Genomic DNA, 23,382 nt, shown 5'->3' on the forward strand with positions numbered 1-23,382 from the left:
AAAACTCACAAGAGAAGGTGCTACTGGCTTCTCAATCCCGAAAGTGTAAGAACTGCAGTTATAAGAATGTTAGGTAGTGGGTGATTGAGTGAATGCATGTTGTGTATATGTGGGAAAAGCAGAGAACTTGAAAGAACACTTTAAGCTCTTTGCCATCAGTAGATAGGCTTTGAGATTGGGGAAGAGGAGTCGCATTGGTTTGATTATGCTTCTAGGATGATGTCCTACATCAATCAGTAAAAGCTTTCTGTGTGTATGTGCCTACTGTGGCATTGAACTGTGCTAGGTGCTGAAGGTTAATGCAAAAAAAACAAAAACAAAACAAACAGAAAACAAGTCCTTGCCTTCAAAGAGTACGTGGCTTAGCCAAGGACACCATGCAAGTAGGCATGGAAAAATAGCTGTCAACACAGGTCATTAAATGACAAGAGCCAAATGAATACGGTGGGGGCAAAAGTCAGGGAGGGCCAAACTGAAGTCTTCATGAGAGTGGTGGGAGTCAGAGGGTGGTAGTCATGACAGCCAGGGCAGTAGGGAAGACATTGCAAAGAAGTGGCTTAGGATGGGGAGCAGAGGAGAAAAAGCCCTAGAAGATCTCCTGGGTGCAGTGGGCAGATGGTCAGACTGGATGATTAGGGAGAGAGTGGACACGAGCCTAGGAAGAGAGTCTCGTGTCAAATTGTGGAGGGCTGCCGTGAGTGGTCAGGCTAAGGACTTTGACTCTTCCTGTAGGCAATGGGAAAACACTGAAACTTTTGAGGAAGTGATCACCAGGATGAAAGTAGAGTTTTAGAAAAGTCATTCCAGCGGTGGTACAGAGGAGGAATTGGAACGGGAGAACTTGGTTGGCAGGGCTACCTGGAAAAAAGATTTCCCAGGAAGAATCAATGGGATCAGTAGATCGGAGTGGTGGGAAAACAGAGAGAGACATCAAAAATTATTTTCAGACTTTGAATTTGGGTCACCAATAGCAGAATACAGAACCACACAAATTCCACCCAGTTCTAGGAAAAGCAATGATAGAAACAGAGATCCATGAATTGGGTGATCAGCATGTCTTTAAGGTCTCTAAGGAGCAAAAAGGCTTGAAGTTGACCTCAGGGCCTCAGTAAAGGGTGTTCTAACCTTGTGCCATTCACTACAGTAGTCCCTGGCCACGTGGCCACATGTAGCTATGGACTTGCAATGTGCCTAGTCAAATTGAGATATGCTGTAAGTGTAAACTACATACCAGATTTCAAGGAGTTAGTATGAAAAAAAGAAAGTGAAAGATCTCATTAATAACATTTAAATATTGGTTTCATGTTGAAATGATAATATTTTAGATATATTAGACTAAATAAAATATGCTATTAAAATTAATTTCACCTTAATTTTTTAAAAAATATGACTACTAGAAAATGTACTCCTATTTCTATTAGACCTTGCTGATCTAGACCTCCACAGTGAAGATCACTAATGTAACACCAATATAACACAGCCAAACAGACATACTCACTTTACAGTTAAATGCATTTTTACTCCATCCATCCAGTCTGAAGTCTCTCAAAATGTGTCTTGCACTTTGTGACACATTTCTGCATTTTGTGAGCAGGGTATATTGTAGAGATCCATTTGTTTATTTTATCCAAAACTTAGGTTATTGCATCTTACTGAACATTTGGCTCTTTTTCCGACCAACAGATGATGCCGCAGCTGACAGTCGCAGCACTTACACTCTAACTGATTACTTAAAAAGTACTTTTAAACTGAAGTCATACTCCTTACGGTGGTTTTCAGGTAAGAATTTTTTTTTTATAGGGAGCAGATTTTTATGCTTAAATCCATTCTAATTAAATTGCATTGTGAGGCACTTTTATGGCTCTAAGAAGATATATTTCTTGTTTTTAAAAACTCTATGGAGAGTATTTTTTTTTTCTGCTTAAGGGTGCAAAGGGAGAGAAGACAGAGAGAAACCCAACTGTTTCTTTGACATATACTATAAAAAGTTAAAAGTGAATTGAAACCTTGACGATAAAGGAAAAATGAATGAATGCTAGCATAATATTGATCATTCATGTTTTCCGAACTTAGAAATGCTTATTTAGTCCTTGTATGAACTTAAATCTTAAATTTTATTTCATAATTGTCAGCTTATGAAGATGTTTAATAGCAACTTGAAATATTGATCTGGTTGTTTTCTCTCTTTAGATCACGAATATCTCTACAAACAAGAAAATAATATCTTGCTATTCAATGCTGAATATGGAAACAGCTCCATGTTTTTGGAGAACAGTACATTTGTATGTTTAATCACATAATTAGTTCATGCATTAAAGTCTGGGGATTTTTTTTTTTCACTGCCTTTCGAATCATGAGTACTATCGTTTCTCATCCTATTGGACTCTCTCTGCAGCATATGGCACAGTGGATCTTTCTCTCCTCCTTGAAATGCTCCCTGCCTTGGCCACTTTTTAGTCTCCTTTGATGATTCCTCCTCCTCTGCCCATATTTTTAAATGTAAGTGCTCCTCAGGCTCTGTCTTCAAATACTGGCCCATCACCTGGCTTTGCATGCTCTCCTCTGGTGACTTTCATGCACTTCCACAGCATCAGTGCTCTCCTCTCTGGCCCTGATTCTCATACACACACTTTTTATAACACTAGCCCCCTCCCCAGATCCGAACTTCAATTGCCAGTAGCCTTGGGCTCCTGCACCTGGGTGGCCTGCAGGCATTTTAAACTCAGAATTCCCAACAAAATTGCTTATCTCCCCTTCACTGTCCTAGCAAACTTAAAACATCTTATTTCTCTTCCGGAGTTCCCAATCTTGGTAAATAGTCACTTAATTCTCCTCCTAGTTACTTAAGCTAGAAACCTGGGAATCATCCTTGACATCTCTGTCAAGCCCTATAATTAGCTATTCCACAAACCTTCTGCATGTCGAGTATGTCAGAGATTTCCATTTCCACTGTGCAGTCCTAGCCTTGCAGTAGTGAGTGCTCTCACTCGTGTCCCTATCCATATTCTGTGACCTGTCCGCTGTGCTGCCCACGCCCAGGTGGATGCCACCCCTTTGCTCCTCCCTCTTGTTTCAGCTACTGTGTCACCAGAGTATCTCTGTCAAAGATAGATATGACTCTGTCACTTCCACATGCAAAAATGGGTCATAGTTCCACATCTTATATAATATTTAGGTCTCAGCTATTTTTCTAATTTGGTGTCGTCTCACCTGCCGCTGTGTCTGACACATCCTGTACTTCAGATTACACATAACCCCTAAACATTCTTTAAGCATGCATGCCCCTTCCCACACCTGGGGTCTTGCTCATGCTGTTCCCCCTGTTGAGAAGGTTCTCTCTCCTTGCCTCAGCCTCTCCCCCACAGCCATCTTTCCTCGGTTAGGATTAATCCTTCCCTTTCTGGCTCTCTGACACTGATTGCCACTCACTTTGTATCATGGTCGCTTGTGTGGGTGAACATGCCATCTCCTAGATGGGGTTCTCCCAGGGCACAAACCACGTATCCAGAACAGTCCCCTCTATGTGGTAAGTGCTCAATGGTGGCAGCTAAATTGAATTGTTCAATTTTTCTTTTTTCTTCTTGATTGACAGGATGAATTTGGATATTCTATAAATGACTATTCAGTATCTCCTGATGGACAGTTTATTCTCTTAGAATACAACTATGTAAAGGTAAAACAAATGCTTTCTTACTGTGACATTTTTTAAAGAGTCTTAGAGTATGGTACTTTACAACTGATTTCAGGTGTATGGATATTTAAGATTGACATCTAAGTAATATAATAGGCACTAAAAACTCATCAGTTCAGCATCAAAGAGTCATTCTCGTTCATAAAAGACAAGCTCAATGTTTTAAATTTAAAATAAATTCATTTTTAATGCTTTCAAATATTAAAAACATAGTTAATATTCTATTATAGATACTAATAAGTCAATGAAAATTTATAATAGGCATTTATCATATAATTTAAAAGTAAGTTAACATGTCTGACTTGTCCATCGAGTGATATAACCCCTTATTTCCTTTGTCTTAGCTTTATGTATAGTAAGACCCTCAATAAGTATTTGCTGTAAAAAGAGTCAAACTTGCCATCCTGCAGAAGACACTCTGCAAGATGGCCCACACCACCTCCTGACCTTCAGGCCCCGCCATGTACAAGCCATTCCAAGGAGGGGGACCTCAGCACTGTCACAGAGCTTCTTAGGAGAGCACTCAGCTTCCCCTAGTTGCCCTGCCCAACACCAAAGTCTCACACGTTCAGGAAAGGTTACAGCTTAATCACACATGCTCATGTTTAGTACGCAAACTGCCAGGAACTTTAACAGCAGCTTTTTGGTTACTCGTGGATTTGACAATGGTTGCCAAGTATAGGAAGTTTTGAGACATGTAGGGAAGCTTAGAAACGTATGGAAATACTCTGGATTGAAAACAAAGTACAAAGCGGGGAACTCCCACCCTGACCTTTTTTTCCCCAGGATAAACAGCATTGTGGTGCCTTATCTCGCACACCAACACTGCTGTACTCAGGCCAAGCAAACCATTCCCTACTCCATTTATCATCTTGGGATGGCAACTCTCAATGATAATATTTACCCTGGATTCCCTGTGCTGGCCTCTATTTCCTGGACAGAAGACTCTGACTGTGTTCTGCTAAACTTGTCAACTCTAAGCAAGTCAAAATCCTACGCCAACTTTAACATACCTGTTGCCCCTTAATGGATTATTGTTTGTTTAATTCAGTGCTTCTTATTGCTACCTATAGAATAAATTCACCTGAGGAACTTTTTAAAGATTCCCAGTGTCCAGGTTCAATCCCCAGATCAATAAATGGAATTCTCTGGGGTAAAGCCAGCAACCAGGGTGACAACCACAGAGTGGTCCATTTTCAAGACTAACATATGAGGGTAAGCTAGAGACAGAAAGGTAATACTAGCCCAACTTACTCTCTGGCCTGGTTCGACAGTGCCGTTTGATGTGTACTAATGGATGCATTTCACTGGGAGACCTTAGTTGGACAGCTACAATTAGTGATTTGTATTTGTTGTGTCACGAGAGCTTACTGGTGTATTTAACTACTTTTTGCTGTATTCACTCTGTCTCCTTCCCCCTGCAATCCATGCTTCAGGCAATAACCAAAGCGCTCCTTTTAAATCCTAAATTAGATTATGCCACCCCTGCACTTAAGCTCTCCGGTGGCTACCGATCACACTCAGAATCAAATGCCAGATCTAACCGTGGCATCCACGGGGCCTGTGTGATTGGAGCCTGGTCTGCTCTGCTGAACACATCTCCTGGCCCCCTCTCCTCCAGTCACCATGCTTGGCCAGTACTTCTTGGCCCACCTGCACCGTAGGATCACTTGGGAGGTTTTTAAAAACACAGACGTCTGTGGTCTACCCCAAAACACCTAACTCAGCAAAGCTATAAGGGGTGCCCAGACCCAGGTAGAGTGAAGGGCTCCTAGGTGATTCTATGATCTAGAGTTGAGATTCTTCAAGAGCACAGCTCTTTCCTTGTCTCAGGCATCACCTTCATTCCCATGTAAAGGCCACAGCACTTGTTACTGCTTCCTCCTGGAACCTTCTTCCCAACACGTGGCTTTCCCTTTTTACTAACTTGGGTCCTGGCTTTGCTGGAGCACTTTATCTAACGTTACCCTTTGCCCCCCTGTTCCACCTGCACCCCGTAAACCACTCTCTCTCACATTAGCCCATTTTAGTCTCTTCACAACATTTTGTGATATTTTTTTATTTACTTCTTTGCTCATTTATTGCCTGCCTTGTTTAGCACCAGTTTCCCCGTGTTTTCATCACTGCTGTGCTTCCAGTTCCTAGGATAGGGCCACATAGCAGATGCTCAACAAATACTCATTAAATGAATATGCGTTTTATTATAAAGCATGAAATTACAAGGTTATTGACCATAGAAAACTGTATCTTCTATTTATTTTTCTTACTTCCAAGAGTATCCAGTGGTACTTTCTGTATAGCATAAATGTTTTGGTTAACCAAATCTCAAGAAACATATCCAGAAGAAAGAAACATATACTTTTATTACATTTCCTTGGAGGTACACTGTCCAGTGTTTTTGAGATCCTATTACATGACTTCTCCATGACTGAGTTAGCACATCCAGAATGATCAATTATTACTTCTAAGTTATGGCTAAAAAGAAATAAATGGGTGAGTGAGTGAATACATGTATGAGTGAATAAGTACCATACAGTCTGGCATGGATGTTTTCCTAGCATCTCTGCCGTTTGCCTAATGCTCTGGAGATAATGATAATATTTGTATCATCTGTTCCTTGTTAACAATGTTCCAAAACCATGCTGCGCATTTCCCATGCATGCTCATGGGAACACCCTGAGATTGTTGCTATTATTATATTCATGTTCCTGAAAATGAAAATTGAAGCTTAGAAAGAAACTTGCTCACTTGACACAGTGGAGACTTGAATTCAGGTTAGAAGACTCCAAAGCTTGTGCTCTTAAACGTGACCTTTCCTGTCTTTGCACTTCGACTTCTCTTTGCTATGTTACTCTTTTACCCATTCTCTGTCATCCTCTACCACTACACTCAGCCCAAGAAACACCTTTTTCATAAGCTTCTTTCCCTCCCCAAGGCCTAATTTATGATTCCTGCCTTTCCCCACCCACCTCCATTATCTCTTGGCACATTCTGTTGTGATTCGTTTGTTGTAATTTATTTGTCTATATCCCCCATTCAGCTATGAGCTGCTCAAGTGGAGGGAGCCTGTGTTATCCAGCAGTGTCTGGTAGATGATGGCTGCCAACGTTCATAGACTAAAGAGATTGATGAGTCTGTTTCAAAAAAATAAAGTGAACATACCAAACATCTTGAGTTTCCTTTTACAAGCCATGATGGTTTGTCATCCTGAAATGACCTCAACCCTTCTTAATATTTTTAGCCTGTACCACACCTTTTGGTATTAGCAAGTGTTATGCTCAAGGTTGCCCAGAAATAAGCATGGCGTATGTCAAAATGCTGGGAGTTCACAACTCTCCCAACAAATCAGGTACCAGGCAGGAAAGTCACAAGAGATTAGAAATAAAGCAGACAGACAGAGACAAAGTATAGATTAAAGTCATGGGGAAATCAGGGGTCCTCCAGCATTCCCGTGAGCTAGGAGGCCATGAGTAGAGTCTCACATCAGCATTTATTCTTTCAGCAAACAATTATCAGCCACTGATTTACATGTACATATAATGAGTTTAAGTTTCAAGGTCTCCCAAAGTAACAATAAACTAGCTAAGTATACACAGTTAAAGATAAAATCGTGAGTCAGCAGTAAAGTGAATAATCCAAATGGGAACAAAGAGACCACATACTTCTTTCTACTTTATCTAGTTCCTCCTTTACTGAGATATGAACTCAGGACAGAGATAGGAACATTGCCTCAGGCTTAAAATAGCAAACTGCTCCTATCTGCTGGGCTGACATCCTTTGATCATTCTCTCTGCCTTTGGATTACAAGGGTCCTCAGGCTTCAAGGTGGGTTCCATTTGCAGACATCCCTGATTGGTGGAATGTCCCCCTCAAGGTCAAGCAGCTTTTGTTCAGTGAACTGACATGTCCACAGGTTGCTCTTTGGCAAAGTCCTGTCCCACTCCTGGGGTTCTCATGTCTCAACCCTAACCCTCAACACCAAAATAATCCAGGGTTCAGGAAAGGACTGTATGACTTGCAAAAGTAGAAACAAACAATAAATATTTGTTGACATGAGAGAATAGGATGATAAGAAATCCAAATACTTAAGGTTAGGCACTCTGGTTTTTTGTCTCAGCTCTGCTGTCACATAACTGGGTGTCCTTGGGCTACATATTTCATCTATCTCATCCTAATTGGTACAATTTGAATTTTTTTTTAATTTGGTTTATTTCTTGAACACCTACTATGTGGCTTGCATCAAGCCAGACTCTGGGTATCCAAAGATGAAAAAGACACAATTTCCTACCTCTAAGAGTATGATAGGGAAGACAGATATATGAATAAGTAATTTCTTTTAAAATATGTTTAATTTATATATACATCCACATTCAGACATGGTTTTTCATAAATGCAAATATGTGGTCATTTACATACTTTTAAAGTCTTATTGTTCCCCCTTTTTCACTTGGCTCCCTAGTATATGTATATACTAATGTGTATCTCTCTGTATTTCATGTTTTTCTCCTTGTTCATATAGCTCTATGGAAATATATAGGGTTCTTTTTAGTTATTGCATGGTCTATAAAAATGGAATCCTATTTTACATACTTTTCTGTAAATTGCATTTCTCACTCAATGATACCATGTGGAACTCTTTCTAAGTCATCTGGTAGAGCTCTAATTCTTTTTTTTTTTTTTAAATAATAGAACTTTATTTTTTAGAGCAGCTATAGGTTTACAAAAAATAAGCAGAGTGTTCCCATATACTCCCTCATCCTCCCTCAGTTTCTCCTGTTATTAATGTCTTGCATTAGTGTGCTACATTTGTTACCACTGAGGAGCCAATATTGATACATTATTATTAACTCAAGTCTACAGTATACATTAGGGTTCAGTTGGTGTGGGTTTTGGCAAATTTATGGCAGGTGTCTACTATTATATTGGTGGATTTTGACAAACATGGGTCTTGACAAATGTATAATGACATATATCCATCATTATGGTGTCATATAGAGTAGTTTCACTGCTGTAAAAATCCCCTGTACTCTACCTACTCATCTCTCCCTTCCCCCAAACCCCTGGCAAACACTGATCTTTTTCCCGTCTCCATAGTTTTACGTTCTCCGGAAATTCATATGGTTGGAATCATGCAGTATGTATCCTTTTCAATTGGCTTATTTCACTAAGCAATATATATTTAAGTTTCCTCTATGTCTTTTTGTGGTTTGATAGATCATTTCTTTTTTATCACTAAATAATATTCTATTGTATGCAGTAGAATACAGTAGAAACTACAGGTTTTTTTAATCCGTTCACCTATTGAAGGACATCTTAGTTGCTTCCAGGTTTTGGCAATTATGAATAAAGCTGCTGTAAACATTGTGTGTAGATTTTTGTATAGGCATAAGTTTTCAACTTGTTCAGATAAATAACAAGGGGTTTTCTCATAAATTTATTTGGCCTTGGAATTTTCTTTATGTAAACATTTTCATTTATGAATTCAGTTTGTTTATTAGATGTAAAATTATTCAGATTTTCTTTTCTCACTCTTGATAAATTGCTTTTTAAGGAATTTATTTTTTCTATTTTTTAGAATTTATTGGCAAAAAAGTTAGTAATAGTCTCTCATAATCTTTTAATGTCTGTAGAGCCTGTTGTGATGTCCCATTTTTCATTTCTGACATTGGTCATATGTACTTTTTTTCTCCCCTCACTTTTACTAGGTTAGCTATTTTACTAGTCTTTTCAAAGAACTAATTTTTGGCTTTCTTAATATTTCTCCATTATGTGTTTTCTCTATTACTGCTCTTACCTTTATTATTTCTTTTCTTCTAATTATTTTGGATTTAGCTTGATTTTCATTTCTAACTTCTTGAGATGGTTGTTTAAAATATCAATGATATATTAATATTTATTTTAATTTTAATATGTATTACTAGGTGGCTTTTAAAAAAAATCTGAAGCACTTTACATTTTCATCATCAATGAAGTTAAAAATGTCTTCACATTACCATCAGCAACAGAATCATGTATCTTTTAAATCTTTTGCCAGTAAGATGGGTGTAAAGTGAAAATTTGCATTTTTCTAAATAGGTGATCTTAACACATTATGGTAAGTGCTAGGAATAATGATTGCTCAAAAAGTGGCACTTTGCCCACTGTGGTCCTGGGAAGGCTCTTTGGAGGAGGTGATGCCAGAGCTAAGTTATAGATGAAGTCCAGAGGAATTTGTACTAGATGATCTCTGGGATACTTTCAAATTCCAAAATTCTAGGAATCTAGGTAGAGAATTATAAGATATGATAAAATTTGAGAATGATATAATCATATAATCACAGTATCTATCATCTTGAGCTCCTATAGCAAATGGCCAAATTATCAAGAATCACAGAAGCCTGAAATATCTGTTTTCTTTTATAGCAATGGAGGCATTCCTACACAGCTTCATATGACATCTATGATTTACATAAAAGGTCAGTGACTTCCCCATAAAATCTATTAGGCTTTTCCACCATAATTTTTTTTAAAGGAAACCCCACTGTGAGTTATTCTTTTGGTAATGTTGCCTTTTATCTTTTTTCTAGGCAGCTGATTACTGAAGAGAGAATTCCAAACAACACACAGTGGATCACATGGTCACCAGTGGGTCATAAACTGGTTAGTGAGTCTCTCCTGTTGTCATAAAAATATTGGCTCAAATCTTTCGTATACAGAAGCTATTATACTAACCCTGATACAAAGCAGACATCTTAGGAAGTCAGTATTGCACTGCAAAATAGAGTGTTATTGCCCAAGAAAATATTTTACTAGTCTAACAGAATAAATATAATTCCTGAAAGTATCTATAAAGAGTTGTTTATTCACTGGGAACTCTTAAGTTCTTGTTATCCGTCACACGTAGATACTTTTTGACTTACACTTGTTTTCTGCAAGTTCTGTGACCTTCTATGTCACTGTAGACATATCTTCATGTTCTGTGGTGCTAGGAGAATGTTAGAGGTTCAAAATAAGGTAAATAAGAAGATGGAATGTTTATCTGCAGTTGAACTTCTCTCTTCCAGAATTCAACTGCATCCCTCTCCTCACTCTCTCAAGAAAGAAATGCACAAGTTTATATCATCCTACAGAAGTGGCCAGTCTCCTAGGTCTTCTCATACACTTTAGCATCCAAATAGTAGTAGTTTTGAGCTTCTTATTTTTAACATATTAAGAATGTTTTTAGAATTATTTTGGGATTGTAGTCTGTATACTTGTAATTTAAGAATGGGAGGGAAGGAGTAAATGACTATTTTGCTAGAATTGAATATCTTACTATGGTAATCATTATACTTGCATAGAGAAGTGTTTTTAAAACTCCAGGATAAAATACATTGCAACATATTATTATTAATACCAATACTTCTTTCTTTTTTTTATCTTTCTAGGCTTTTGTTTGGAACAATGACATTTATGTTAAAGAGGAACCAAATTCATCAAGTCAGAGAATCACATGGACTGGGAAAGAAGATATAATATATAATGGAATAAATGACTGGGTTTATGAAGGTAGAGACTTTAAAGCTTTTTCAAATCAGAAAATCTATAAGCTTCTAAAAATAAACATTTCTTTAAAAATGGGAAAATTCAATGAGATTCGAAATAACTTGCATTTTTTCCCAAAATGTCATCAAATCTCTTTGAGAACTCATAGCACAAGACGTCTCATAGACCAAGAATTTCTTAACATTACCTACTGCTCCTCTGTCCTCATTGTCTCACAATACTCCTCTTGTCTTTGGTTTATTGCTACAAAGGGCCTTTCTGTGTGAGTACCTTTTCTGGCTTTACTGGGGCATAAAAACCTCCAGATTAACATCAGATGTTTCTCTAACCAGGCCTACATAACCCAGAAGTTACTAAGGGAAGCTAAATACTCCCACAATATTTAAAAGATGATAAGATACTGTCTACAGGTTGGATAGTAGAGGGGAATAAAATGCCTGTTTTATTGAGGATTTTATTTATCTCAATTTGGACAAGTTACAATTTCCTGTTTTTAAAGAAGAAAAAATAAAAAGGCTATGGAAAAGTGAGTAAAAAGTAAAACTAAAAAAAGTTAAAAAGGAATATTGGTTTTTTTAGGATAAAGACTTTTAGATACTATTAGGAACACATATTAAAAACTTAGAAAATATTAGAAAAACATTTTTCATGTCTATAGTTACCAAGATAAAATGCATTTTGAGGCTGTTCCAAACTGTTCACAAGATTGCCTCATACTTGTTAGAAAGACTCATTTTTCTTTCATCCTATTATTTTTTCTTCGTAGTTAAAAAAAAAAAATAGTTTGTCTTTATGACTTAATTTTGGTTCTTACCCAGTCCAAATCAAGTTCAATTAATTGATAACATTATAACAACAACAAAAACAAACAAAAAAATCACGTTAAAAGAAAGGTAGATTTCCATGGCCTATAAATAAGTGTTTGATTAAAACTCATAATGAAATTTACTAACACTAGTTACTTAGACATTCTTTAACACTTGTTGGACAGCATGGCACAGCCTCTGGGATCATCACCAAGAAGTGCCTCTTCCCTAAACTGTGACCCTCCCTCAGAAGTGTCTGGCCCTCTCTAAGATAAAAACACTGCTAACACTTTCATTTTTTCTGAAGTAGACAATAGCCAGAGGGTTCTCATTTTGTGTATTCATGACTAAGCCACTCACGTGCAGCAGAGCGGCTTCACTGCTCCAGCTTGAGTTACTGCTCTCTAAAATCTTCAGTCCCTAGAGGGAAATTATTGCATAGTCAATTATGAAAAAAAATACGTTCTGCATTCCAAATAACCACTACTTCAAAACATAGAACACTACCTGCTACCTGTACTCACAAGTAATTTTAAAAACCAAAACCTTGCTCAGATTGTATTGATTTTGTGTAATTGCAGTTGTATTGTAGACTAGAATCACTGGGTAAAAGGTGCAAGGAATGAGATGTCAACTCAGTAGATGAAGAAATTCTTAGAGGAAACGTTGACTTGGGTTCTAGTTTTTATCTTAGGCAATTCACTCAATCTAAGCCTCAGTTTCCTTCTGTGAAATGGGCTATGAATAGACTTGCCCAGAGATCTTTGTGAAGACTAAATTAGATGTGTTTTGTAAATTCTAAATTGCTTCATAAACACACGTGAATAGATCAATGGTATAGATATGAAGCAGTTAAGGGAGCTTAGACTGCCTAACCAGTTTGTGTTACTAGAAATGCTGAAACAGAGGGGGGAAGGGGCAGTATAGTGTGGAGATGAAAAGCATGAAGTCAAATTTGACACATCTGGGTTAAATTTTGATTCTACCAATCATTAGCCATGTGACCCTAGGCAATTGTTATCCTCTTTAGGCCTGCCTTATTTTGTTCATCAGTACAATGGGTTATTGTGAGGATTACCTGAGATAATAGATGTCAATTGCTTATCAATGCTTGGGACATAGTACTCATGAAATGTCTACTACTCATCACAATACTTATTACATTTTATTACTGTAATTTTTATTATTATTCTTAATATTAAAAATGAGTATTTGGAAGCAACTTGTAAAGAGGTGTCAGGCCTCAGAAAAGTGATTGGAATACATGATTCCCTAACTCTAAGATTCTAGTTTCTATGCTTTTGCTTTACATTTACACTCACATGAGACTTGTGGAATAAATAGGAGTCTGCATCCAGTCAACTTGACTCCTCCGTTCCCAGTTGGTGAAAGAGGTTTCAACATGTTAAGAGGCAGAGGTTGAATGTGTCATGAACAGACCCCGTAATAAACACAGGGAGGAGCTACCTTTGCCAAAAATTGAGAAGGAACCCAACAATCTACTAGAAAGCAAGATCTTTTCCCTCAATTTCCTCCCTCTTTGACCCTCTTTCTATACCCATCAGCATATACACCAGAGGAGGGTGTTAATCCAAGGGAGTTTTCAGCTTCTGGGCTGGGCAAGGAGATGTTTCTCAGTAGGGGTCTCATGGAGTTCCTTGCCATTCTAAATCCATCCTTCCCACGCCTTGTTTGTGCCAAGAGTAGTAAACTCTGGGCACCATATTGGTTTGGTAGCCTGGAGCTACACACCACCCACCAGTACCCTGTGGGCTCAGTACAAACTGAGCCCAGTTGGGGAGAGTATGCTGGCATGTTGACTGTTTGAAAATTAGAAAGGAGAATCAGCCTCCTGTGTGAAATTTACTTTTAGTATGTTTTGAGGCATAAATTTAGAGGATTATAAGATAAAGAAAAAAATGTAGAGCTTATATTAAATATTGCATGCTAAAATATTCTAAAATGGTCCAACGGGTTACTTATTTTTACAATCCAGATATATCTTTGAAGATTTTATTTTTATTCATTTGTATTACTCTGATTTTGGAAGCCCAGCAAACGCAAAGTGGTTCATTAGCTGAACTCTACTGTAATTACTAAAGCTAATGAGAACAATATTTTGAATGCCAAAGCCAATTTATCAGCTACTTCTTGTAACAGAACAATTTATGTCTTTTTTCAGAGGAAATCTTCAGTGCCTACTCTGCTCTGTGGTGGTCTCCAAACGGCACTTTTTTAGCATATGCCCAATTTAACGACACAGAAGTCCCACTTATTGAATACTCCTTCTACTCTGATGAGTCATTGCAGTACCCAAAGACTGTACGGGTTCCATATCCAAAGGTCTGTGCCCCTATTCGTATAGTGGTTTCGTAATTTGATGGGAAGAGAATGGTTTCATTTAATCCCTTCCTGCTAATGAAAATATTGTCAGTCTCTCTTCAACAGCTTGCTGTGATTACTCTTGCTGAAGTCAACAGCATCTGGCAATTTTAAAGTATTTTTATTATCCCAGGAAAGAGTGTGATTTAAGGTTTTGTAATTTCTCCAAAAACTTTGAGGAATGACAAGCAGAAAAAAATGGGGAAAATGCTTTTGAAAGAGAAAGGGGAACGAAAATATTTGAATGGAGGAAAAGAGAGAAGCTGTAATTGAATCAGAAGCTCATCTCATTTGTAGAAGTTGGAATGTGCCCTAGATAAAGTTGAAAAGCCTGGTTATATATCAGATCGTATTACTAATTAACAGGATACATGACTAGTTTTAGTGGTTCTGTTACATATTTGGCACTAATGTAAATTTCACAGGTCCTACATTTGGAATAATAGTGTCATGTCTTGGTTTTCAAAGCTGTTCTCCCCTCCAAGATGCATGTTTATTCAAACTGAAGAGCTTTGTTAAGCAGGGAAGCCAGGGAAGAGGGGGGTTTAGAAGGAAACTGGGGATTCTTCACTAGTACTGCAGTAATAGTGACCACAGTATAGGAAAATCAAGTAGTAAAATGTTTTTGCTGTAAGCAATTTGGAAAAAGGGATTTTTATTTTTACCAGCTCACTCAATTTGCTTTATGAAGAACTGCCATTTTAGGAAGACAGAGGAAGTTAAAAGAAAAAAAAGATCAGAGACTAAATATGGAGATGTGTTTTCAGTGGAATGTTATTTTTTGATGAGTGAAACTGGCAAAAAAAAAAAACCCATAAAATGTTCTCACTAAAAATATCATATTATTTCTAACTAATCTGTCAATTGAAGATCTATGTGTATATTTAAAAAGGTTTTATAGGTTCTGTCATAATATTGATTATAAAGTTCCAACATGGTAAACCTGAATTTGGAGTGGAAATGATGGCTTTCTAATTAGCATCATTGGCTCTTGGCACAGGTAAACTGATTTTTCTGGTGGATCGTGTCTTGAGCCCAAGGTGTTCTTCATAACTGACAGCCATCAAAGGCTTTTGGTCTTGTGGGGTCAGGGTATATTTGCTAATAATAGAATTGATTTTAAGAGATTTATCCTTGCTTACACCAAATACATAAATTATAAAGATAGAAACATTTATTACTTAAACAGAAGTGCTTTGGACCTTCAAGTTTTATATATATATATATACATATATATATATATATATCACACATATATATACACACACTGTATATATACATACACACACATACAAATATATATATTATGTTTCACTTTGAACATGAAAAGGTTGCATTTCATGATTCTCCCTTATGTTCACTTTATTTATATTAAATTGTTTGAATGCATCTTATTGTTATAATTCACAGCCATAATATAGACATTGTTGTGCAGTTTTGAATTTGTGCAATAATACTATATTTTTTTGTCAATACCAATTCTGTGGTTGTTTTTTTCCTAGGCAGGAGCTGAGAATCCAACTGTAAAGTTCTTTGTTGTAAATACAGACTCTCTCAGCTCAGCCACCAATGCAACTTCCATACAAATCACTGCTCCTGCTTCTGTGTTAATAGGGTAAGGCTCTTTTCCTGAACGCTTGGGTTGTGAACAGTTCCGCACTTTCTAGGAGCGAACTCTTCAAAAATGAATGGCAGAATCAATCTCTGCCTCCAATTGTGTCACCTCGAAGACAGTCACTCCCTCCTTCATTCAGCAGCTCTTTGTCGAGCACCTGCATCCTGTGTTCAGGCTGGGCACACCGCTGGTGATGGGGATGCACAATGGACAGAGCACCAGCGACCCTGGTGTCTTAGAAGCTGGAGCTCAAATGGGGGGAGGTGCGCAATAACCAGATAAGCAAAGGACAGTATAAAATGCCAAGTGGTGGCAAAGGTGATGAGGAAAACCCAAGCAGGGCAAAAGTGATGGGGCTGGTGGGGTAGTCAGGGGAGGCCTCTCTGACAAGATGACCTGGGAGCAGTGATAATGAAGAAAGGGAGGACTGTCCACATGGTGGCTGGGGCACAATACCGCGCAGAGGAAGAGCAAGTGCAAAGGCCCTGCAGAGGGGATGTACTTGGGACACTGGAGGAACCACAAAGAGGCCAGGGTGGCTGAAGCCTTTTGGGTGAAGAAGAGAGTGGAGAAGATAAGGTCAGGTCCCACAGAGCTTTGTAATAGAGAAATTCAGGGAAACGGTGGATTAAATTTGGGGAGCCCCCAGTTCATCTTTTGCCCCAGGATGTCACTTGCTTAAATAATTCTTAGTGATTTTAAATTCTGGCATGGAGCACCTTCAGCCCCTTGTTTATTTATCTTCCTGAAAAGAAGGCCCTATACTGGGTGCAATGTGTGGCTATCACGTAGCTCTTCATTCATTCATTCTTGTTACTTATGTTGGTTTTGTTGTTGTTTGTAGATAACAACTAGCAAGCAGTGAGCACTCACTACATGCCAGACGCAGGGCATGACTGCAGGCTTTATCTTAAGACTCTTTAAAGTAACTCCCTCTTTCCAACAACTATTACAATATACCTGTTTTACAGATAAGACAATGAGGCCTAGAGGTTAAGAAAACGTAGGAGTCTGTATTCAAACTTGACTTTCTGACTTGAAAGAAAGAGCTATTAAACACTCTTGCTGTATACCTCCCTCTGTGTGAATACAGCTGGTTCCCTCAGATTCCTGAAGGTACCATCAAAGCAGTATGGGGGTGTCCATTTTCTCTGGGCTTGCATTAACAGCATCAGGTCTGCCGTGGGCTGTGCTCTGCGTTTGGCAACTCATTGACTTGGGTAGAAATATCTATATTGACCTATTCATTCTGGGGAAAATTATTAGTAAATTAAAAAAATATATTTTCCTGTGTTTGTCCCATGGTGTAAAAATTTACCCAAAGACTTTTAAAATCTGCCCTTTAGTTCCGTCCGGGCACCTCTTCAATCAACATTGATTGAGCAGCCTCTAATTATACTCCCAAGTGTCTGCAGGAAGCCTGTGCCCTTGTAGTGCTTGTCATCAGGTAGACAGTGGAAAACATTCTGATAAATGACCCCAAGAGTGACATGATAGAGGCATAAGCAACAGGATGGAGGCATTAGAGGAGGCGATCCAGGAAAGCCTCAGGTAGACTGTGCAGACTGGGCAGGTGGGATGCAGCAGGACACGGTGGGGAGGAAGTGTGCTGGGGTGGGACACACAGAGCACGGGAACTGGCGGGGCCACCCAGGAAAGGAACAGCAGAGCCTGGCATGGCCTCTTGGTCTGGAACCAGTATCTGTCTGCAGGGAGGCTGAGACATGAGCGCCTGCTCTGAAAAACATTCTGTCTGGAACGGACTTTAGACCTCATCAAAGGTTTATAAACTTTTTAAAGACCCAGAAACCTTTGTTCAAGTGAAATATAACAGAGAAGTAAGTGCAAGGCCAGAAAACAAAGGGAAGATTACTGCTCAGGTTGGGCAAACCAAGTCTAGCCCCTCCTCTTCCCCAAGAGCCTGGAGGGGCTTCAGAACGCAGTCAGAACACTACCCTGAGGCACGGATGAGACAACTGAGGCTCAGAGAGGTAAAATCATTTGCTCAGGGTCACACAGCAAGTCATTATGAGAGCTGGGAACAGGACAGAGGCCTGGGCCTGCCAGACCAGAATATTTGAATAGTTGAGTTAAAGTGTGCTGAGCACTGCCTACAGGCTGGGACTGTGCTGGTGCTGCTCCTTGTGTCTCATTGATTCCCCACAAGCGCCCCATGGTGTCATCTTCACGGCCATTTTACAGGGGAAGAGGCGAAGTGTTTCCTACTTAGAAATCACTTCCCAAGGCACAGTGGTGAAGTGCTTGGCTTGGGAAACTTAAGCAATTCTCAGGACTTATTTTTGGCCCTATGCGAATTCAGCGTTAAGTCTTTGTTCTTTGTAGTTCTTGAAGCTGCACTCATGGTGGGGATCCTCACTCGCTGTGGATATTCTGTGTGGGATTTATGTTACCAAAGAACCTTTTTTGGAAACACCACAGGAACGTGTTGTCTAGGGAACTTAAAACATACCTCTGGTCTCCGTTAACACCAGTACGTTTGCAATTTTTCTAAAACTAGATTCTAGACCCTCTCTGGGGAAAATGTTCTAGTACATGGTGGTGCACCATTTTCTGGCTTCATGCGAAGATCTAGGAGGGTCCTGTCAGTCCAGCGAGTCCTGCCTGTTAGTAAACCGCCCAGCCCCTCGCCTGTTACCTGGTGACACGCTGGTTTCTGGAATGGGAGGCCTGGCTGGGGCCAGCACCTCTCCTCCCTCTCCTGCCCGTGCTGCCCTGGTGAACTTTCCTCCGAGGCCATGCCCTTTGCCACAGAACTTCCAACAAGTGAAATGCTACAGGATGGAGCTCGTTTGTGATTTTGCTAGGAGTGAACAGCAGTGGGTAGAGGTGGGTGGAAGCACTGCCTCTCTGAGAGTGAGAAGGGCAGCGAGGCCACCTTTCCAACTACCCAGGCTTAAATCGGAACCAGGGCAAGTTCCCTGCCACCTTCCTTGATTTAGCACTAAGGTTGATCAGATCTGTGAAGCTGTAATTTGTGTTGACTCCTCATACTGGGAATTTGAGAGCTCAAAATATTTGAGAGAAGACAGCATATAATATAAAATCATAATTCCCTGTTTTATTTAGAGCAGTGCTTTCATTGCTGACTGAAATAAGATAAGTTCTACAGGGTAAGGGCCGATCTTATAACAGTATTGCCAGTGCCTAGCAGGGTATCTGGGACATAGCAGGTGCCCCAACAATATTTGTAGGATAAACCAATAGATAAGTGGATGGTTGGATGGGTGGGTGGATGAGGTGGGTTATCCAGGGGACTTTGTGTGTGTGGAACAGGAGTTCACACAGCCAGCACCAAGGATGGCCTCCAAAATGACCTTGCATAGCAGTCCCTCTTTTCTACCTCTTCCCAGCCATCTGCAGATTCTGCAGCCTGAAGCTAAAGGACTGGAGAGGGAGGGCATGTGCTACTGAGGTGACCCCACCCGACATCTGCTGCGTGGTTCTGGGGGCTCATCACACCCAAATCATGACCTGCCCCACCCTATTCTCTCCACTTCTGAGGGACACAATTGAGAAAGACATGCTGTGTCCCTTCTGAACAGTTGATGACCCCTGTTCTATAAAGCAGGGGTATCGGGGCCTGAGACTGTCACACAGGAGATAGATAAACGAGGCTAGTGACACCTGCAAGAATGGAGGTGGACTGGGGCTCACGAGCCACTGGTGCTGCATCCCTCAGATCTGCTCCGTCTCGCCCCACCCATTCCTCTCTGCAGCGATCTGTCAGCAACCAGGAGGGCTGGCATCCCCATCAGAGTAGAGGGTGGCATGGAGCCCGCGGCCAGCCCTGGCAGTACGCCCACTTCTTCGGATGATTCACTGAATTAATCACTCCACGGTTGCAGTTGCTCTTAGTAGCATTTTTCCCTCCACTATTATATCTGTTAGTAATGGATACCTTATTTTAAGTATCTTTAATATATCAAAAGAAACATTTACACAAATTAAGGGAATTAATAGTACCCAACAGGCATTTATTAAACACCCACTGTTTACAGGGCATTGTTTTAGGACAGGCAGCCACTTTGCAAGGGGAGTCCCTGTAGCATGATTTTCAAAAGCCAGTCTCTTTCAGTGCATTCAAATATGATTTGCTTTATAAAAGTCAGTTTATACACAACTCTCTAGGAACAAATAAATTTCACTGAATGAGGAATTTTACGCTAAAAAGAAGCAAGAAGGTGAAGCTAGCTAGCAATGTTTCCCAAAGGGGTGGGTGGAGGTTCTACAGAAGCAGCGAGTACAAACAGGAAGTTCAGCTGCCAACTGCTTGATTTGAATCCTGGCTTCAATGCTGTCCACTTGGGTGATGTTGAGCAAGTTACTTAACCTCCCTGCACTTACATTTCTTTGTTTGCAAAACGTGAACTATAGCAGTACCCACCTCATAGGGGGGTCATGAGCTTTATGTCAAGCACTTGGAATAGTTTCTGGCTCACAGTAGACTCCACATGGGTGTGAACTCTTATTATGTCCAGAAATTACTCCATTGCTTTAGTATTAAAATTAGCCATATTCCCCTTGGAGTAGGCCAGTTCCAGAAGTTAGAAGAGATTGCTGGCTCAGTGTGTCTATCCTGGGACAAGCAGTGCGGGCTCACAGGAGAGTCCCTCTTCCACCCTCCCCAACCATTACTTATTTGCCTGTCTGTTTCTGCAGAGTAAAATGAGCATACAGTGTGCAAAGTGTAGATGATAATCCTGCTTGTTAGATTTTTCTAATCTGAAATGGGGACTTAAACTTTTCGGTAAAAAGTACAATTACCTGTTAGTTGAAATCTTTTTCATGACTGTTAGACATCTCAGCCTGGCATGATCTTAGCTCAGGGCTGTGATTGAACGTAAGTATGTTTATAAGAAAATTCCAAAATTACTGTCTATTCTGCTGGTGACCTGCCTTTGCTGAGCAGGCACTGGGTCCAGAGTACAAAGGGGGAGGACAAAGGCAGGACAGGGTCCAGGTTCTTTAGCCTTTGACCCAGAAATGGGCAGGGTAGACAGCTGATGCACATGAGTTTCCTGGCCAACTTCCCAAATTCCATTCCTCAATGTTCTCAAATGGAGAAAAAGTTGCTTTTATATTGCTGATTTCTGAACCTGGTGTATAATTTTTAACTTTTAGCAGGTAAAGCTGCTTAGTACTGGGTGACTTGGTACTCATGGTAAAGAGTTTTCTTCCTCCATCACCTGCCTCTTCTCCCTACCAAACACTTTTGAAAAAGGGAAGGATATTTCTAGAGCCCAGGTTACTAATCTTTGCCCATGGAACCCAGGGATACTGTTGCAGGTGAGTGGAGAGGCTTTTTCCCCCTAAGGAGTGGTACATACTTTTCATCAGATTTTCCAAAAGGTTTCTGACCTAAAAAAATAAAAACTACTGGTATAGAACAGGGTTAGCACACGAGAGCCTGTGGCCAAATCCAGCCCACTGCCTGTTTTCATATAGTCCACATGTAAGAATGATTTTTACATTTTTAAATGGTTGCAAAGAAAAAATCAAAAAAGAACAATAATATTTCATGATACATGAAAATTATATGAAATACAAATTTTAGCTTTTCAGTGGAGCACAGCCACACTCATTTAAGTATGGTCCCTGGCTGCTCTCGTGCTAGGAAGGCAGGGTTGAGCAGTGTGGCAGAGACTGTGTGGACCACAAAGCTTCAACTATTTGCTATCAGTCTCTCACCTGAAAAGGTTTTCCAATCCCCGGTCTGGAAAACTAACTTCGAAAGGCTTCATTTTCTGTGTTGTTTTTCATTCTTCCATGCTCTTTATAAGGATTTATTACTCGTCCTGGGTAAGATTTATTCGCCTTTCCATTTTCTCATTCAAGGGCTGTGCATTGCACACATGCAGAAGAGTCAGGCCAGATGAGGCACCCTGGCTCCCGGGCACGCAAAGAGGCATTCGTGCTCTCGGCCCCTGCAGCCTGGCAGTGTGTGATGAGCGCCAGAAGATGGGGGGGGATGCCCAAGGAGGGGGTTTCCAAGACATCGTGGACAGGGGACATTTAAACTAAGACCTAAAGATGTTGGTGCATGGCGTCATTCTAGACTGAGGACAAGGTTGAATAAAGAGGGGGCAGCCGGGACATCTCAGGGGGTGTTCATGAGAGCACCGGCCACCCAGACTAGATGGTGTAGGCTCCTACGAAGTGAGAAAAAGGACTGCATGGAAGGAGGCCCTATTTGTGGAAATGTGGCGCTCTGCGGCTGGGTGAAGGGGTTTGTTCTTTCAGTACCTGCACCCTACCCTGGGGACAGCATGGAGGCCCAGGCATCACTGGGCACATTAACACATTAAGTGTCCCCAGCTGTAAATGGGGGATAATAAAACCATGAGGGGTTTAAAGTGCTTTATCCAGCACCTGACACATCCTGAGTGCTCAGTAAATATTTGTCATACTACTAAGCATCTGTGAAGGGAGCGGAGACAGGAGTTGATCTGTGGATCCCACGGAACGACAGGGCTATTTAGGCCATGCAAGTCAAGGGAGGATTTTTTTCCTTTCTTCGAGGCTGCATTCCACAGAAATGTAGTGAGTGTCTGTTTTGAGCCAGGCGTTCTGCTAGTTCCTGGGGACACCCTGTGAATGTGGGTCCCAGAAGGGACAAGCCAGGGGGGGCCTGTTAGAGCATTGGGGTGTGGGGGTGGAGGGGGTGGAGGGGCGCGGACGGGGCGGGGGGAAGGTGTGGCCATCGGACAGGTGGGAGGAGAGGAATGAACAGCTGACAAAAGCAGCCAGGCCCTGGTCAGACACGGGAAAGGAGTGATTTATGAATAGTCGTCCAAAATCACCCTGGGGGAGGAGGGCGGGGGGAACAAAAAAAATAAACTATCCAGAGCAAGTAATGCTGGGGAGGCTAGCAGAAAAGTAAATTATGAATTCCATGCATTTCACTATAAATCAGAAGGTGGTTCCAAAAAATTTTAAAGGTATGTGTTGGAGGAGGATGCACTGCCAGAAATATCTCTATTTATATAAATTTATGTTAAAATACCACAGGGTTTCTCAATTTCTTCACTTGGTTCATGTTTTGACTCTTGAGAAGTGTCTTTTTAGATTATAATTCTTTGATTTTCAAAGTTGAGGAGGTGTGAGTCAATTTTTTTTTTTTTACCCATTTGAAAGTGAAGTTGAGAAAAAGGTCAGCTGTAATTTCACCCTAATAGGAAGAATTTTCTGGAGAAGCACGTCAAATTACCAGAAATACTCACATTTCAGCCCCCCAGTGTCCACGGCCTCACTGTGCTTTCCCTTAAGACAGGAGAAAGGAGACGGGGAAACATCACCCTTGACTCCCTGGCACCCGCAAAGGCTGAGTGGAGGATTGATAAAGC

General features: G+C 40.3%; 1 protein-coding gene across 1 annotated transcript in view; it reads left to right on the top strand.

The window, feature by feature from the left end:
• Positions 1–23,382, top strand: part of DPP4 (dipeptidyl peptidase 4) — an 80,590-nt gene that overhangs the window by 23,889 nt on the left and 33,319 nt on the right. Inside the window, exons 3-10 of the mRNA XM_045560163.1 lie at positions 1,684–1,779; positions 2,191–2,282; positions 3,593–3,673; positions 10,094–10,146; positions 10,258–10,330; positions 11,098–11,218; positions 14,204–14,364; positions 15,906–16,018. Coding sequence (XP_045416119.1) covers positions 1,684–1,779; positions 2,191–2,282; positions 3,593–3,673; positions 10,094–10,146; positions 10,258–10,330; positions 11,098–11,218; positions 14,204–14,364; positions 15,906–16,018 — 790 coding nt within the window. The remainder of the gene's footprint in view (positions 1–1,683; positions 1,780–2,190; positions 2,283–3,592; positions 3,674–10,093; positions 10,147–10,257; positions 10,331–11,097; positions 11,219–14,203; positions 14,365–15,905; positions 16,019–23,382) is intronic.

The sequence above is a fragment of the Lemur catta genome, chromosome 8 (genome assembly GCF_020740605.2).
Source record: "Lemur catta isolate mLemCat1 chromosome 8, mLemCat1.pri, whole genome shotgun sequence".
In the NCBI taxonomy this organism is placed as follows: Eukaryota; Metazoa; Chordata; class Mammalia; order Primates; family Lemuridae; genus Lemur; species Lemur catta.